At 53.0% G+C, this 18,067-nt stretch overlaps 2 protein-coding genes across 8 annotated transcripts in view; one reads left to right on the forward strand and one right to left on the reverse strand.

Annotated features, from left to right (window-relative positions):
- Positions 1-99: 99 nt before the first annotated feature.
- On the forward strand, positions 100-6,491 carry NKIRAS2 (NFKB inhibitor interacting Ras like 2). Of its 2 annotated transcripts, none has more exons than XM_039476321.2 (4): positions 100-233; positions 2,489-2,596; positions 2,998-3,239; positions 5,888-6,491. In XM_039476321.2, the coding sequence occupies exons 2-4, from the start codon at positions 2,503-2,505 to the stop codon at positions 6,311-6,313; spliced, it is 762 nt and encodes a 253-aa protein (XP_039332255.2). In that variant the 5' UTR covers positions 100-233; positions 2,489-2,502; the 3' UTR covers positions 6,314-6,491. The 2 variants fall into 2 exon arrangements, with proteins under 2 accessions (XP_039332255.2, XP_003942823.1); XM_003942774.4 differs by having other exon boundaries at positions 103-233; positions 4,480-6,491.
- A 125-nt stretch (positions 6,492-6,616) lies between these two features.
- ZNF385C (zinc finger protein 385C) overlaps positions 6,617-18,067 on the reverse strand; it is a 63,173-nt gene continuing 51,722 nt past the window's right edge. For 2 of the 6 annotated variants that reach the window (XM_074388719.1, XM_010330616.3), the window contains 7 exons: positions 17,879-18,027; positions 14,587-14,697; positions 12,147-12,312; positions 9,624-9,905; positions 8,889-9,085; positions 8,451-8,561; positions 6,617-7,973 (listed from right to left, as the gene is read on the reverse strand). In XM_074388719.1, coding sequence (XP_074244820.1) covers positions 7,737-7,973; positions 8,451-8,561; positions 8,889-9,085; positions 9,624-9,905; positions 12,147-12,312; positions 14,587-14,697; positions 17,879-18,027 — 1,253 coding nt within the window. In that variant the 3' untranslated portion in view covers positions 6,617-7,736. Of the gene's footprint in view, positions 7,974-8,450; positions 8,562-8,888; positions 9,086-9,623; positions 9,909-12,146; positions 12,313-14,586; positions 14,698-17,878; positions 18,028-18,067 lie in introns of all 6 variants that reach the window. The other 4 variants (XM_074388717.1, XM_010330615.3, XM_074388720.1 and 1 more) reach the window with 3 other exon arrangements.

Below are 18,067 nucleotides of genomic sequence, written 5' to 3' on the forward strand. Positions count from 1 at the left end.
GCACACCCAGGCCAGGTCCTGGCAGTCATTCCCCCGCCGGTCTCTGGGGGCGCTGCGCTATCCGCGGCCGCTCTTCGCTGCCGGAATTCGTCTTGCCTGACGGAAGCTGGGGGGGCGGGGCCCGGCGGAGACTACCGGCCCGGGAGGAAGACTGGACTTTTGCGGTGGCGCTGTGCCTCCTCTGGTCCCCGGGAGTTCCGAGGGTCCGGCTGGTGCTGCGGGGGCGCCAGGAGGTACGGAGCTGGGAGGCGAGGCTCGTCGGGCGCTGGGATGGGCCTCCACCTCCGGGCCGCTTTTACTGGCTGGTCTCTGCCTCTCATTCCCTCTGGGGGCTCCCCCGTGGGAAAATCTGTGGTGACGGTCCCTCTGGGCCACTCCTGTGGTGTCCTTTATTGTGGGGCTCACTATATGGAGAGGGGCGTCTGTGTCAGCAGCTTCCCCGGAGAGGTTTCTGTTTGGGACCGTCTTTGGGAGTGATCTGTCTGCTCTCTGGGGGGATCTTTGGAGTTGGGGGGGGCTTGTGTTTGGAAGTTTGCCTTCGGGGAGATATCTATCTGGGACCTCTTAGGGTTTCTGTGTCTGAGCTTTCTCTTCTGGGTCTATCCGTCGAAGAGCAGCAAAAAGTATCTCCTTTCTGAAGCCTTTTCCTTAGATATTTTTCACTCTTTTGTCTTTTTTTTTTTTTTTTTTTGAGACGGAGTTTCGCTCTTGTTACCCAGGCTGGAGTGCAATGTCGCGATCTTGGCTCACCGCAACCTCTGCCTCCTGGGTTCTAGCAATTCTTCTGCCTCAGCCTCCCGAGCAGCTGGGACTACAGGCATGCGCCATCATGCCCAGCTAATTTTTGTATTTTTAGTAGAGACGGGGTCTCACCTTGTTGACCAGGATGGTCTCGATCTTTTGACCTCGTGATCCACCCGCCTTGGACTCCCGAAGTGCTGGGATTATAGGCCTGAGCCACCGCGCCCGGCCCCACTCTTTTCTCTCTTGTCTGATGTTCATCTTTTAGTCTTAGACTTGACTAGGGTTTAGAGGGAATTGATTGTTGTCCAGATGAGTCGTACAGGAAAGCAGATTATCTTTTTTTGTTTTCTTTTGAGATGGAGTCTCACTCTGTCACCCAGGCTGGAATGCAGTGGTGCAATCTCGGCTCACTGCAACCTCTGCCTCCCGGGTTCAAGCAGTTCTCCTGCCTCAGCCTCCCAAGTAGCTGGGACTACAGGCGCCTGCCACCACGCCTTGCCAATTTTTTGTATTTTTAGTAGAGATGAGATTTCACTGTGTTGGCCAGGCTGGTCTCGAACTTGTGATCCACCCGCCTCGGGCTCCCAAAGTGCAGGGATTACAAGTACAAGCCAGTGTGCCTGGCCCCAGATTATCCTTTTCATTTACTCACTCCCCCCGCCCCCCCCCCACCCCCCACCGGGAGCAGATGGCTTCAGACAGCCACACAAAATACTATTTCTGCTTATTTCTCCATGGGGTCATGGTTAAAGAGAGGAAGCTGGGGCCGGGCGCGGTGGCTCATGCCTGTAATCCAAGCACTTTGGAGGCCAAGGCGGGCAGATCACCTGAGGTCGGGAGTTCCTGACTAGCCTGACCAACATGGTGAAACCCCGTCTTTAAAAAAAAAAAAAAAATAGAAAGCTGGGCTGAGCGCCCTTCACTAATTGGTCCTCTTTACATCTTGTGCACAGAAGGGAACCTGGCCAGTGGCCAGTGACTCTCCTCTCCCTTTATGGCAGCATTTCCAAGCACCTGCCCTGTGCCAGATACTGCCTGTGTAGGGGATAACAAAGACAAAATAACAGTTTGCCGTGATGGCCGGGCTCGGTGGCTCAAGCCTGTAATCCCAGCACTTTGGGAGGCCGAGGCGGTTGGATCACGAGGTCGAGAGATCGAGACCATCTTGGTCAACATAGTGAAACCCCGTCTCTACTAAAAATACAAAAAACTAGCTGGGCGTGGTGGCGCGTGCCTGTAATCCCAGCTACTTAGGAGGCTGAGGCAGGAGAATTGCCTGAGCCCAGGAGGCAGAGGTTGCGGTGAGCCGAGATCGCGCCATTGCACTCCAGCCTGGGTAACAAGAGCGAAACTCCGTCTCAAAAAAAAAAAAAAAAAAAAAAAAACAGCTTGCCATCCAGTAGTGGACATAGAGACATTGGTTTCTTCTGACTAGCATTGGGATGGTGCTGAAACCCTGAAACTACACATTCAGTTTAGAATTTGGGCTCTCCAGGAGGCGGAGGTTGCGGTGAGCCGAGATCGCGCCATTGCACTCCAGCCTGGGTAACAAGAGCAAAACTCCGTCTCAAAAAAAAAAAAAAAAAAAAAAAAAAAAAAAAAAAAGAATTTGGGCTCTCAGTTATGGAAGTTCTGCCTTCTGTTTGTTTTTTGTTTTTGTCTGCCAGAAAACATCAGCTAGTAACTGCCCTCTGTGTTGATGCTGTCTTTCCTTACCTCACCCAATGTGCTTCTGTTCCTCAAGGTTGAAAGCTAAGCATGGGGAAGAGCTGCAAGGTGGTGGTGTGTGGCCAGGCGTCTGTGGGCAAAACTTCAATCCTAGAGCAGCTGCTGTATGGGAACCATGTAGTGGGTGAGTGTTGTTGGAGTGGGAGGGACAGTGGAATAAGTTGAAGAATAAGGAATGGCACTCGATCACGACACACACAGGCAAAAAACTGCCCCTGGTGGTTTTTGCACCTGGAAGAGTAAAACTTATATTGTAACCCCCAAAAGTAACTCTACAACACTGAGCAGATCTGGAGGGAAAAAACCCAATGTCTGAGATAGGAAGGAGAAGCTCTCGTGCCACACTTGTGCTTAGTATGGAATTAGCATGAAATTAATGTCTGTTCCCCCAGGCTGTCCATTCTCTGGCCTCCTTAGCACCCCCACACTCCTTTCCTTCCCTGTCTGGTCAGTTTTAAGATGTTCTCATCACTCACATTTCCCACCTCCCTCTCCACTTCAGACAGTTTTCTCATTTTATACCAGGTTCGGAGATGATCGAGACGCAGGAGGACATCTACGTAGGTTCCATTGAGACAGACCGAGGGGTGCGAGAGCAGGTGCGTTTCTACGACACCCGGGGGCTCCGAGACGGGGCCGAACTGCCCCGACACTGCTTCTCCTGCACTGATGGCTATGTCCTGGTCTACAGCACAGATAGCAGAGAGTCCTTCCAGCGCGTAGAGCTGCTCAAGAAGGAGATTGACAAATCCAAGGACAAGAAGGAGGTGTGTGGCATAAGCTCCTGGTGGGAGCCTCAGTGGTGAGAGAGTGTGGGCAGTGGGTTGGTTTGGGAAGCCTGGCATGGCGTCATTCTTCACTCATTTGCCAGAAGGTGAGTTAGGAGCTAGAGATGGGGTGGCGGCCACTGAGGGTATCTTCACCCTCAGGGGTGGCACATGTTGAATCTGCTCAACCAAAGAGTCCTCTGTGGCTTAAAGAGTCGCTAACGTCATGTATGAAGCCCCCATTAGTTGTTCTTCCTGATGGTTCCATGCTTTTAGCTATGAAGGCACTTTTTTTTTTTTGAGACAGGGTCTCACTCTGCCATCCAGGTTGGAGTGCAGTGGCATGATCACAGCTCACTGCAACCTCAGCCTCCCAAGGCTTAGGTGGTCTTCCTGCCTCAACCCCCTGAAGTAGCTAGGACTACAGGTACACACCACCACACCTAGCTAATTTTTGTATTTTTAGTAGAGACGGGGTTTTGTCATGTTGCCCAGGCTCTTCTCAAACTCCTAGACTCAAGCAGTCCATTTGCCTCAGCTTCCCAAAGTGTTGGGATTATAGGTGTGAGCCACCCCACCTGGCCACAAAGGCCCGTCTGTTCTCCAAAATCCCCCTCTAAGCTGCAGGATTCTGGGAGTGTTTCCTTGCCAATTTATGAGCCAGAAACTGACTGTTAGTAATGAGCATGTATGGCCAATACAAAGCTGGTGATAGAACTCCTAAAAGGAGGGCTAGATGGAGGCCAGAATTCAAACAGAGGAAAGAAGGAAAAGCAACCATCTCCTTCCGCTCAATGAGTAGAAGGAGATAAGAGTGTAGAGATAAGACAGCCATTGAGAATCCTCTCATACAACTTTTTTTTTTGAGACGGAATTTCGCTCTTGTTACCCAGGCTGGAGTGCAATGGCACGATCTTGGCTCACTGCAACCTCCGCCTCCTGGGTTCAGGCAATTCTCCTGCCTCAGCCTCCTGAGTAGCTGGGATTACAGGCACGCACCACCATGCCCAGCTAATTTTTTGTATTTTTAGTAGAGACGGGGTTTCACCATGTTGACCAGGATGGTCTCGAGCCCTTGACCTCGTGATCCACCCTCCTCGACCTCCCAAAGTGCTGGGATTACAGGCTTGAGCCACCGCGCCCGGCCCTCTCATAGAACTTCTACGTGGTTGCCAGCCCCCATGTCCATTCCTGGGTCCATGGTACATTCACGGGCCTATGCTCTGTCCCTCTTCCCCAGGTCACCATCGTGGTCCTTGGCAACAAGTGTGACCTACAGGAGCAGCGGCGTGTAGACCCAGACGTGGCTCAGCACTGGGCCAAGTCAGAGAAGGTGAAGCTGTGGGAGGTGTCAGTGGCAGACCGGCGCTCCCTCCTGGAGCCTTTCGTCTACCTGGCCAGCAAGATGACCCAACCCCAGAGCAAGTCTGCCTTCCCCCTCAGCCGTAAGAACAAGGGCAGCGGCTCCTTGGATGGCTGAAGAGCTGCCATTCCTCCTTCACACTCCCAGCCCCATTTTAGCATCTGGGGCTCTGGTAGATGGGTTGAGAGCAAAGTGGAGGGCAAGCTGACCTTCCCAGTCAGCCAGGGAGCTCCCCACCAGGCCAGGCCCCAGCCACTTTGCTCCCCCTCACCTCTGGGAAGTACAAATACTCTTGATTGACATCCCTTCCCTCAGCCCTCCCAGCCTACTCCCCACCCCAGCTTTTATCAGATCTGCTCCACTGTCACCTGGGGCAGTTGTGGGTCACCATCCCTTCCAGCTGCCCCAGACAGGAAGCAGAGTCACCATGCAGCAGTGCCCCTTCTTGGGTCTGGTTCCTGTTATAGGGGTTCCACCCTCTGGGCTTCCTGTCAGCAACACACAAACACTTATGGCACCAGCCTGGACTCCAGACAAAGGGTGTCCAGGTATTGTGTGTATGCATTTAGTTGTGCACACGTGTGTATGTGTGTGTGTGCACACACGTGCTCCTACACTGGCATCAGGGGTGTCTCCTCATCCCTCACCCTGATGTTTCTCCTGTCCTTTTCTTGGCTGGAAGAAGCTAGACTCCTGGGAGTGTAGTTTTCTGTTTTAAATTCCCTACCCCTGCTGGGCTTAGTGGCTCATGCCTATAATCCCAGCACTTTGGGAGGCCGAGGCGGGTGGATCACTTGAGGTCAGGAATTCAAGACCAGCCTGGCCAACATCGTGAAACCCCGTCTCTGCCAAAAATACAAAAGTTAGCCGGGCATGGTGGCACATGCCTGTAATCCCAGCTACTCAGGAGGCTGAGGCAGGAGAATCGCTTGAACTCAGAAGGCAGAGGCTGCAGTGAGCTGAGATCATGCTACTGCACTCCATCCAGCCTGGGCAACAGAGCAAGACTCCGTCTCAAAAAAAAAAAAAAAAAATTCTCCACCTCCACCAATGGTTTCACTTCCTCTTCCTGCTCAGGGAGCAGATGGGCCTCATTAGTTGAGGTGGAATATAGAATGATCACTGGGCTATGAGTGGCCAGCCAACTCTATGACCCAGCAAAGACCTTCCCCCTCTCTGGGTGTCAGTTTTCTCATCTGTAAGATGACCAGAGTTGCTTAGATGATCTCCTAGATCCTTTCCAGTTCTCTGACTTTGTAAAGCCAATGGCTTCTCCCTCTTCAAGGTGCTACGCCGACCAGCCCTGGAGGCTGGGATCCGCCGCTCCCTCCAGCCACCAGGGGGCAGGAGTGCACTACCTGCTGTCAATCGCCAGAGCAGCCGCTCCGTGCCCAGCCCGCCAGCCTCCCTCTTGGAGGCTGCTGTTCATCCTGCCTGTGGTTTTCAGCTCAGAGCTGGACTTCTACTTATAACTTACCTGTATTTATATTTATATGCCCGCTGCCATGGTGAAGGCTGGACAAGGTGCTCCTCTGGCCCCTCCTTACCTCAGATGCCTGCACAGAACAAGGCAAACCGTAGCAGCCTCTCAGGAGCTGACAGTTCCTCTTTCGGGGCTCAGGAGGGTGGGCACACACCCAGCGGGCTGCAAAGTGAGCTTATTACCCACAACTTCCTGTGCCTGCTTTGTGCGTCTAAGGTGCACACCTAGCTTAGGTGAGACACTGCAGCCAGGCAATCACTCATACAAGCCCTTCTCAAAGCCAGAGGTGACTGGGGCAGGTGCCCAGGGCTGGGTGAGTGGAATTAGGACATGCACAGGCTTGGGCTTCAAGTTCATTTATTGATGCATTCATTGGACACAATAAAACCACAATTGTTATCAAAAAGTTTCCCTCCCCCCCTTTTTCTGGTTCTCCCATTGGAAATGTCTTTTTTTAAAAAAAGATACAGTGGGATACTGGCAAGGTCCCATGATGTGGGGTGGGGAGGGGTCAGTACTAGGGTGAAAGGGAGTTTATGACATTGACATTGACAGCATGAAAATGCATCTTGCAAGTGCATGTCAGACTGTTTCCCAACACTCAGCTTCACAGGGGCAGGGGCTGGATGGGAGAAGGGAAAGTTGAATTTAGTGCTGGGACTAGTTTGGAGTGGGAAGCTGTAGGAGAAAGCTCTTCCTTTGGGAGCCCTGGGGGGATTCGGTGTTAGCTGAGTCCACAGTCTGAGGGAGACCCACACCTGCCCTCTTAAGAGCTGGGGTTCATGAAGTCAGAGAAAGGCTACGAAGGGAGAGCCTCCAAGGGATGAATTAGTCCCTAAGTATTAAGACTAGGCCTATCCATGAGTGTCACTTAAACCCGGAGACAGAGGCTGCAGTGAGCCAGATCACACCACTGCACTCCAGCCTGGGTGACAGAATGAAACGAAAAAAAAAAAAAAAACAAAGACTGGCCCATCAAGGCCCAGAAGACTAAGATTGAAACAAACAAGACACCTGGGCCCAACCAGAACAACACCTCTCCTAGTCCCATCCCTTCAGAGCAGATGAAGCCCCCAAAGCCTTGAGAATCAACCCCACTACCTCCTTGGCTCTGCACCACCTTAGCACTGCTGATCGAGGGACTTCTGGGTCCCCCTTTCTCCTCCATGGTCCTCTGCCGTACCCCCACAGTCACCTTTCCTGATAGCCTTGAGCCTGCTCCAGCTAGAGACCCCATCCCTATCTCCAGTGAAGCCCCAGAGCCTAGGAATAGAGGTCAGAGACTTGTCCCTCAGCTAGGAGAGAATGGCTTATAGATGCTAAGATTCCTGGAGTCTGGCCATGTGGGTCTGGGTGTAGGTTGTGGGTGGAGGAAAATGAGAGCACCTCTTGGCTGGGGCTGAGATTTGCATAGATCTTTGGGATCTGTCAGGGTGGGAGATGCAGGGAAGCCTAGAAGGCCTGGGAAAGGAGCATGGGGACAGTCCTTGGAAGGGCAGCTGTCCTTAAAACTAGTCCAGCTCTTCCTGGAGTAGGCAGGACCGTTGAAGCTGTTCACAGTCCCTGTGGCATTTAGGAAACCAAGGTGTCTTGGGACAGGAGGAGATAAGGAGTGGCTACTGGGAAATCAGCCCTGGCCTCCCCATGAGGGCTAATAAGGGGCAAGCACAATAGGTCCTGTGGCAGGGCGGACGGCCCCTGCTGGGGTGCGAAACAGAGCTGGGCCCAGGATCGGAGCCGGGAAGAGAGCAGTGGCTGCTGTAGGGGCAGGGCGGAGGGCCAGGGGCCCTGGCAGGGCGCAGATGGCAGTGGCTGCGGTGGGGAGCGGGCTGGGCAGGAAGCGGGCTGCCAGCGTCTTGGTGAGTTGCTTCTGCAAGGCCAGTTTAGACTACACAGAAAAGAAAGGAATGGACAGTCTCCACCGCAGAAACCCCACCCCCTCCCTGGGCCCCATCCTCAAGCTTTCTGCTGCAGAGAAAACGTGCCTTTTAAAGTTCCAAACCTAAATCCTCCTCCCTTCCCACTCCCAAACATTCATTCCAAAGGGCTTTCTCCACCACCTGTCTTCCTGTCCAGAGGGAGGAAAGTCTCAGGATGGGAGAAGGGAGGATTTATGGGATAAAGATGGTCTCTGGGGGATGCATGCTCACCCCCTCGCTCTTGCCCCTAAGATGAACTACCCCAGCCCACCTCCCCGGAAATTCCTCTGGGTAGATCCCAATTCCCAGCCCCAGCTCCCTCCTGGCCCAGCAGCCTCAGTGCAGGGGCGCCTCTTTCCTGCCCCACCGCAGCCCCCATCTGGCCCTCCCAGCCCACCCTCTCCCCTCCGGACCCAGTCCCAGCTCTGTTGCCTGGAGACAGATACCTTGAGGATACTCACAGCCAGCGCTGCGTGCTTCTGCAGCTTGCTGTGCTGGCTGGAGGGCTTGGGGGGCTTCCCGGCCAGACGGTCTTTGTGCCTCCTGCTGCTCATGTGCTAATGGACAGACAGACAGATTGGGAACAAGATTTCAAAGCCCAAAGACCACAAGACCATCATCCTCAACCCTCTCCCCATTCCTCTACCCACAGCTCATACATGCAAAGCTCACAGACTGGGCCCTCACCCTGGGGAAGGCCCTGGGAAGGGGAGGTGAGTCTTGGCCTTTGCTCTCAATTGGCCCACTGGCCTGCTGGCCTCGCTCCTCCAGCCCGCCCTGCTCTGCCCTGCCTGCCCTCTTTCTTCAGGATCCCTCCCTCTCCTGCCCTGTCCCCCAACCGCCTCCCCTGGCTCCAACCCCAGTCCCGGCCTCACTTCTCCCACCTGCTTGAGTTGGGTCTCTGAATTGACCTGGAGCTGACAGAGGGCACAGTGGAAAGCGGGGCTGGGCCCCTGCCGCCCCCCCCGGCCCCCTGTCACTCTCTTGGCCTTGTGTCCGGTGCCTCCCCTGGACGTTGGGCGGCCCCGGCCCCTCCGGGGAGCCCCTCGCTGACCTTCCACCATCCACCGGTGCTTGGCTCCTGGAGGGGGAAGAAGGCAGTGTCTCAGCAGCAGAAAGGAGTTACAGGGGCCGTGGAGACCCCCTCCACACTCACTCAGTTTAGGGCTCCCTGTAAGGCTCACAGCTGCTCTGTGCACACATCGCCCTCCAGCCACACGTGGTTTCTCCTCCCAGCTTCTGTCCTTGCATGCCAGCCCCTCCCATGGAAGGCCTTCCTGGCTATAACTGGCCGGCTTCCCCTTTGCTTTGATCTCAGTCTCCTTCTAGGTGTGATCTAAGGATAGAGGGAGATGTCTCCTGTCTCCTTTGGAGTGACTCTTCAGAGGTTTAGCGACCTTCATTCAGTTCTTCCTGCTTCACACTTCCCTTCCCAATTCTCCCGCCCCAGGGAGTAATGGGAGGACCCGGAAATGCCCACCCAATAACAGGAGCACAATGCCTCTGACACCCAACCCTTGAGCGAAGCACCCAGGAACTCAAGCCTGCCCACTTCTGGTGAGGCTCAGCTTCTACCCCACCCTTTTCCCCCCGGGCTCCAGCTCCTAGGGACCACTGACCTGTGTTGTGAGCCTGAAGCTGGGAGGCCGAGTTCACCGTCACCTTACACGTGGGGCAGTAGAGGCACCCCTTCTCACTCCTGCCTTCCCCACTCACGCTGCTTCCCACGGCAGCTGCTGCTGGCTCAGGCCCCGGTGCCTCTCTCCCAGGCTCTGGGGAGCAAGGTGGGCAGGAGGAAGAAGAGGAAGAGGAGGCAGCATCCAAGAGGTCTGGGTGGGCTGGTTCCCTGGATGTAGGGTCTGGAGTCGGTGCTGGCTGGAGTGGAGGCAGGACTGCAGGAACTGCTGCGGAGATGGAAGGCATGGGGCGGAGTATGGGGCTCAAGATGGCGCTGGAGACCATGGAGGTGGCCTGGAGGGCCCCTGGTGGATGACCAGCACTGAATTCCAGGCCCCACGTTTCCTTTTCTTTTTTCTTTCTTTTTTGAGATGGAGTTTCCTTCATGTTGCCCAAGCTGGGGTGCAATGGCACGATCTCGGCTCACCGCAACCTCCACCTCCCAGGTTCAAGCGATTCTCCTGCCTCAGCCTCCCAAGTAGCTGGGATTACAGGCATGCACCACCACACCCGGCTACCTTTTTGCTTTTTTTTTTTTTTTTTTTGAGATAGAGTCTCGCTGTGTTGCACAGGCTGGAGTGCAGTGGCGCAATCTCAGCTCACTGCAACTTCCGCCTCTTGGGTTCAAGTAATTCTCCTGCCTCAGCCTTCTGAGTAGCTGAGATTACAGGTGAGTGCCACCATGCCCAGCTAATTTTTGTATTTTTAGTAGAGACAGGGTTTCACCATGTTGGACAGGCTAGTCTCCAACTCCTGACCTCGTGATCCACCCGCCTTGACCTCCCAAAGTGTTGGGATTACAGACGTGAGCCACTGTACCCAACCCAGGCCCTACTTTTCTACCAACTCACTGGGCAGACTTGGGCCTCAGTTTCCCCATCTGAAATCATAAAGTTGGACACAGTGGTCTCCAAAAGCCCTCACAGCCCTCATAGTCTTATTTGCTTACTTAAATAAGCAGAGATCACCAAAAAGATGTACTAGAATGTTCATAGAACACTATTCATAATAGCATATAACTGAAACTACCCACATGTCCACCAACAGGAGAGCAGATTTTTAAAAAATAGTGGCATAGGGTGGATGCAGTGACTCACACATATAATTCCAACACTTTGGAGCCATGGCGGGCAGATCACAAGATCAGGAGTTTGAGACCACCCTGGCCAATATGGTGAAACCCCATCTCTACTAAAAATACAAAAATTAGCCAGGCATGGTGGTGGGCTCCTGTAGTCCCAGCTACTCGGGAGGCTGAGGCAGGAGAATCGCTTGAACCTGGGAGGCGGAGGCTGCAGTGAACAAAGATCATGCCACTGCACTCCAGCCTGGGTGACAGAGCTAGACTCCATCTCAAAACAAAACAAAACAGATACAAAACCCTACCTACTGTATGTTTCACCAAAAATACGTAAGACTGATCTATGCTAAGAAAACTCAGGATCATAATTACCATCAGAGGGGCTGTAATTGGTTGAATAGATCTCCCCCAAAACTCATGTCTATCTGGAACCTCAGAATGTGACCTTATTTGGAACAGGGTCTTTGCAGATAAAATTAGCTAAGATGAGGTCACGCTGGGTTGGGGTGGGACTTAATCTAGTGACTGGTACCCTTACAAAAAGAGCTTGTGCAGACACAGAGACACACAAGGGAGAATGTGGCGTGGAGATGGAGGTGGAGATTGAGTGTGCGTCTACCCGCCGAGGAGAGCCAAGGAGTGCCCACACCACCAGAGGCCAGAAGAGAAGCATGGGACACCTTCTCCCTCTGAGCCCGAAGAAGAAACCAACCCTGCCAGTGCAGAGTTCAGACTTCTGGCCTCCAGAGCTGTGGGAAATACATTTCCGTTGTTTTCAGCCACCCAGGTTGTAGTCTTTTTTTTTTTTTTTTTTTTTTTTAGGTTAGAGACAAGGTTTTGCTTTGTCACCTAGGCTAGAGTGCAGTGGCATGACCATAGCCCACTGCAGCCTCGACCTCCTGGACTTAAGTGGGTCCTTCTGCTTCAGCCTCCTGAGTAGCTGGGACTGCAGGGGTGCATCATCACACCTGGCTAATAAATTTTTTGTAGAGGCAGGGTCACACCGTGTTGCCCAGACTGGTTTCAAACTCCAGGCCTCAAGCAATCCTCCCGCCTCAGCCTCCCAAAGTGTTAACCATCACATGGTGTGACCACCGTGCCTAACTTCACAAATGTTGTCATTTGTGAAGGCAGCCCTTGGAAATTAATACTTCAAGGTAGTGACCAGGAGCGGGTACAAGACAAGTTTCTGGGGCGCTGGTAACATGTTTCCTGATCTGAGTGTGTTCAGCTTGGGAAAATGCATTGAGTGGTTCACCTGTGTGCCTTTGACTGTGTGTAACACTCCAACACAAGCACAACGAATAAGCGGAAATCTCTCGGCCTCCCATAGGAAACCAGATTTGGAGTGGGGATGAGGGGCAGGGAAGAGCTCAGGACTGACCTTTACTCTGTGGCTCTCCAGGGGCTCCACTGGCCAGCGTTGGGACTGGGGACAGCACAGCCCCATCCTGGGCCTGGGTGTGTGGCCTCTGCTTGCTCTTGGCAGCCTCGACAGCCTTGAGTTTTCTGGCGTGTTTGTGGCCTTTATAATGTGCCTCAGCCTGGTTCTGGGGAGGGGAGGGCAAGAGGTCACCATTCATTGGCTGAGTCCACATGCTCCATCCATGAACTGGAGCCCAGCAGGGGGGACAAGTCAAAGGGAGGCAGGGCTCGTCTCACTGCAACCTCTGCCTCCCAGGTTTAAGGGATTCTCCTGCCTCAGCCTCCTGAGTAGCTGGGATTACAGACACACACAAAGGGCAAGCCCTTGTCCTTGTCATGATCACTGTACCACATGTGGCTCTGAGGTTTATAGAATGCGTTCTCACACATGAGCTCCAAGGCAGGCAGCCTCTGGCTTTGGACCTGACTCAGCCACTTACTACATCTTTAGGCAAGTCCCATCATCTGTCTGAGCCTGAGTCTCCTCACCCACAAACTCTGTGATGATAATACTGATCTCATGGGGCTGTCAGAATTACATGGGAACATGAATTACGAAGGCCAAGTCTGTGGAGTAGATGCTCAATGAAATGTTAGTTATCAAGTGTAAAAATGCACAAATGGGGCCGGGCGTGGTGGCTCATGCCTGTAATCCAAACACTTTGAAGGCCAAGGTGGGTGGATCACCTGAGGTCGGGAGTTCAAGACCAGCCTGACCAACATGGTGAAACCTTGTCTTTAAAAAATAAATAAATAAATAAATGCACAAAGAGAAAGCAGAGCAGTCTTCACGCTTTGGGGCAAATGCTCCCCAGGACATTCATCCCTTTGTTCATTTGTTCAACAAATCACTACTGAGCATTTGCTATTTGCCAGGCACTGTGCCCGGAGTCTGGCAGGAAGAAGCCATGGTTCCTCCCTCAGAACAAATTCTCTCCTCCATCTATTTTTTTTTTTTTTTTGAGACAGTCTCAATTTGTCACCCAGGCTGGGCAGTGATGCAGTCTCGGCTCATTGCAACCTCCGCCTCCCAGGTTTAAGCCATCCTGTCTCAGCCTCCTGAGTAGCTGGGATTACAGGCATCTGCCACCACACCTGACTGATTTCCTTTTTGTATTTTAGTAGAGATGGGGTTTCACTATGTTGTCCAGGCTGGTCTCAAACTCCTGACTTCAAGTGATCTGCCCACCTCGGCCTCCCAAAGTGCTGGGATTGCAGGCATAAGCCACCTCACTTGGCCTCTCCTCCATTTCTTGCAGGACTCATGGAACCAGAAGGCCCGAAGGGAAATCCCAAATCTGATCTGTCAGTGACCTCCCTCCAAGGGTCCTCACTTGCTGCTCCCTGGCCCACCTCCTTGAAACGCAGGAAAGACAGGCCCCCGTGGTCCCTCCCTGGATGCCACACCATAGCATTTCTGCTGACATCTAGCCGAAACTCCAGATTGCCTGACAGGAGGCAGACCTTCCCTGGGAGGCCAGAATGAGGTTCCTCCTCTACCTTGGGGTAGGATGTAGTAGAAAGTCATAGGCCTTGGGGTCAGCCAGGCCTGGGTTCAAATCCCAGCTTTGCTACTCATCAGCTATGTGGTCTTAGGCAAGCCACTTAACCTCTCTAAGGCTGTTTCCTCATCTGAAAATCATGGATTATATTAGCGCCTCTAGGACAGGCATGGTGGCTCAAATCTGTAATCTCAGCATTTTGGGAGGCCGAGGCGGGTAGATCACTTGAACCCAGGAGTTTGAGACCAGTCTGAGCAACATGGTAAAACCTGGTCTCTGCCAAAAAAACAAAAACAAACAAACAAACAAACTAGCCAGGTGTGGTAGCACACACCTGTAATCCCAGCTACTCAGGAGGCTGAGACACAAGAATCGCTTGAACCTGGGAGGTGGAGGTTTCTGTGAGCCAAGAACACACCACTGCCTTCCCACCTGGGTGACAGAGTGAGACTTTGTCTTAAAAAAAAGAAAGAAAGAAAGAAAGAAACTGCCTCTACCTATCTCACAGATGTATCATGAGAGCTATTATTTAAGGTAATGGGTGTGATCCTCTCAGGTGCCTTAGGAACTGATGGGGTGGCCCCTGGAACCCAGAGTAGGGGAAGGGCAGTCTTTTCTCTTGCAGAAGGATCCAGAACACAGGAGAGAGGCCTGGGGGAAGAAAATGGAATCCTTCCGGGCTAGAGCTGGGCAGAAGGGGAAGGGGCAGAAGAATCTAGAGAGAGGACGGATTCAATGGTTAAAGGACCAAGAGTGCCTCTCTTGCAACCAGGGATGGGAAATGCAGCCCACAGCCCCTCCGCCGCTGGTATTCCTCCCAGAAAGACCCTGGCAGCCCAGCCTCCAGCCCTCTCCCTGCCCAGCCCCCTCCCCAGACCTGCTTTTGCTACTTCTCACCGCTGAGTTGAACCTCAGGTGACAGATGTTACAGGAAATGAAGAGCTTCTTCTTCAGAGGGGAGGGGACCCCAAACGTATGGCTGATGACAGCTTTCTGGACAGGGTCCATCTGTGAAAGGAGTAGGAGGGCATAACTCTGGGGTTGGCTTGGGAAGCAAGGTTCAGGGGCAGCACAAAATGCCCAAAACTAAAGACTACTCAAGAGGGCTGTGGTCAGCTTCGAGGAAGAACTTTTCTGTCCTGTGGATGTTAGAAAAAGAAACAGCTGTCTGGGTGCGGTGGCTCACGCCTGTAATCCCAGCACTTCGGTAGGCTGAGGTGGGTGAATCATCTGAGGTCAGCAGTTCCAGACCAGCCTGGCCAACAAGAGGAAACCCCATCTCTATTAAAAATGCAAAAATTAGCCGGGTGTGGTGGCGCATGCCTGTAGTGTCAGCTACTCGGAGGCTGAGGCAGAATTGCTTGAACCTGGGAGGCAGCCTGGCGGCAGAGTGAGAGTCTGCTGAAGAGAGGAACGGGAAGGGGAGGGAGGGGAGGGGAGGGGAACGGAGGAGAGGGAAGAAGAAGGGAGGAGAGGGGAGGGGAGGAGAGGGGAGGGGAGGAGGGGGAGGGGAGGGGAGAGGAGGGGAGGGGAGGAGAGGGGAGGGGAGGGGAGGAGAGGGGAGGGGAGGAGAGGGGAGGAGAGGGGAGGAGAGGGGAGGGGAGGGGAGGGGAGGGGAGGGGAGGGGAGGGGAGGGGACGGGAGGGGAGGGAAAAAGGAAAGGAAAGGAAAGAAAAGGAAAAAGAAAAAGAAACTGCCTGTTCCCAGCTGTCTTTATTTGTCAGCCTGGGCTTCTGCTTGGAGGCAGGGGAATGGCCAGAGTGCCCTGCATGATTCTGGAGCACAGAACCATGTCCTGGTGATCACCTGGGCATCTCTTGCTGCTCCTTAGGTCATTATTTTTGTTCTTTTCTCCTTTGCAAGAATTACAACTATTGGGACAGAAAGTTGGAAACAAGGAGAGGCAGGGAAGAGACAAAGAATCCCTCTGTTGGATTTCCTCTCCCGTCACCCAGGCTTCATGCCTGGACCTGTGGGCTGGGGGAAGATAAGTCCTATCTCATTAGCTCTGCCACTGGCACAGGGCCTGAGGCTGCTGATGACTTTTTTTTTTTTTTTTTTTCCCCTGAGATGGAGTATTGCTCTGTTGCGATGCCATGATCTCAGCTCACTGCAACCTCTACCTCTCTGGTTCAAGTGATCCTCCTGCCTCAGCCTCTGGAGTAGCTGAGATTACAGGCACCCACCAGTATGTCTGGCTAATTTTTGTATTTTTCGTAGAGATGGGTCTTCACCCTGTTGGCCAGGCTGGTCTCGAAGTCCTAGCCTCAAAGTGATCTGCCTGCCTTGGCCTCCCAACCTGCTAGAATTACAAGTGTGAGCCACCATGCCTAGCCATGATGACCTCTCTTGAGAGAGTGAGAGCCACAGCCAGGGGAGGTAGGGGGGCTCAGTGAGGGGCAGGGAGCAGCAAGTGGGGGCCTAAGTTTCCCTGAGGAGTGGGATCATTTATTTGGAATATTAATTTGGATTTTTTTTCTTTTCCTTATTTTAAGTCATTTTTTCTTCTATAGAATTAAGGCTTTATGTTCCCTTTTCTCAGAAGGTTGGGCCAAATGCAGTTGTCAGAACTTGTCAAGAACTTTCCAGGCCAGGCACGGTGGCTCATCCTGTAATCCCAGCACTTTGAGAGGCTGAGGTGGGAGAATCCCTTGAGCTTAGGAGTTTCAGAGCAGCCTGGGCAATATAGTGAGACCTCATCTCTGTTTCTATAAAAATAAAATAAGAACTTTCCAAACCTTACCAAGGAAAGAAAACAGAGCTTAGAGAGAAGCACATGGATGCAGAAACTTCCCTGAGAACAGAAAGAGGTTCAAATTCTCACAGCACCCAAGGTCAGCAAAGGACTCAGGGGACAGGACCTCAGAGGAGAATGGCCAGCGGGGGCCATTGGGACCATGCCTTTCAACACTGAGCCTGTCAGCAAGCAACAGCAGGGACTCAAGACCAGAGGACCACCCCCAAAGTGCCTCAGATGCCTTAGGACCTCTGTCTAACGCTGGAGGGTAGGAGGTAAGGGATTCCCAAGAGTGACTGAGATGGAGTTTGCCACCATCTGCTCAGGATGGGGCATGCCACACCCATGATTTCATTTGATTTTTCAAAATTTAAAAAAAAAAAAAAGGGAGATGGTTCCTGATCTCTCATATAACAAAGTAAAATTCATGCACACACATGCACAAGGAAATGTACAGACCACGACACACACACAGAGCACAAAAGCTTCAGGCAGTTACACATGCGCAGACAAGCAGAAAAATTCACACTCATGCACACAAAGGGCACATGACCACAGACAAACTCACAATCAGCCAAACCACACAAAAACACACGTGCTTAGAAGGCAGATGCACGCCACACACTTAAAAGACACAAGGACACAATAAAGCGTGAAGTACAGGCACACACCTTAATTACATACAATTATCCACACACAAAGAGTTGTTTACAAACACACACTGGACACCAAGACACAAACTCATATCCACATATAACATACAAAAATCTATAGAGAAACTACAACAGAAAGGCACAGGTGGCCGGGTGCCGTGGCTCAAGCCTGTAATCCCAGCACTTTGGGAGGCCGAGGCAGGTGGATCACGAGGTCAAGAGATCGAGACCATCCTGGTCAGCAAGGTGAAACCCCGTCTCTAATAAAAACACAAAAAAATTAGCTGGGTATGGTGGCGCGTGCCTGTAGTCCCAGCTACTCAGGAGGCTGAGGCAGGAGAATTGCCTGAACCCAGGAGGCGGAGGTTGCGGTGAGCTGAGATCGCGCCATTGCACTCCAGCCTGGGTAACAAGAGCGAAACTCCGTCTCAGAAGAAAAAAAAAAAAAAAGAAAGGCACAGGTTACACACACACGCACACACACAGAGGTCACCCACAGGAGCCCTACACAGAAGCTTGAGTGCAATGTACAGGCTACAGGCCCTTGCAGGCCCAGCGGCTGTGATGGTGGGGGAGGGGAGAAGGCTGACACCATCTTGTTCCCCAGCCTAAGAGAGAGTGGGGCCTTCTCCTAGGGTCCCAAATAGGGGTCCCTGTTTCGGGAGCACCTATCCCCTCAGGGGGATGTTGGAGAACAAGCTCCTGGTTAGACCCAGCTGTTGAGAGCCCCTCTGAGCCCACCTGCTGTGCCCACCCACCAGCTTGGCAGCATGCCCCCACCCGCCAGCCCAGCCCATACCGTGCTGAAGTTGGGGAAGAGACTGAGCGGGGCGGCACCATTGAAGTGGAAGGCGAGCAAGTGCTTGAAGTCCAGCGGGGGCTGCAGAGGCCGGGTGGGCAGGGGCAGGGAGGCCAGCAGGGGGCTGGGGGCGCTGGAGGCCGGGCCTGCTGCGGGAGGAAGAAGGGCAGGGTCTGAAATGGGCTCTCT

The sequence above is a fragment of the Saimiri boliviensis genome, chromosome 17 (genome assembly GCF_048565385.1).
Source record: "Saimiri boliviensis isolate mSaiBol1 chromosome 17, mSaiBol1.pri, whole genome shotgun sequence".
Classification (NCBI taxonomy): Eukaryota; Metazoa; Chordata; class Mammalia; order Primates; family Cebidae; genus Saimiri; species Saimiri boliviensis.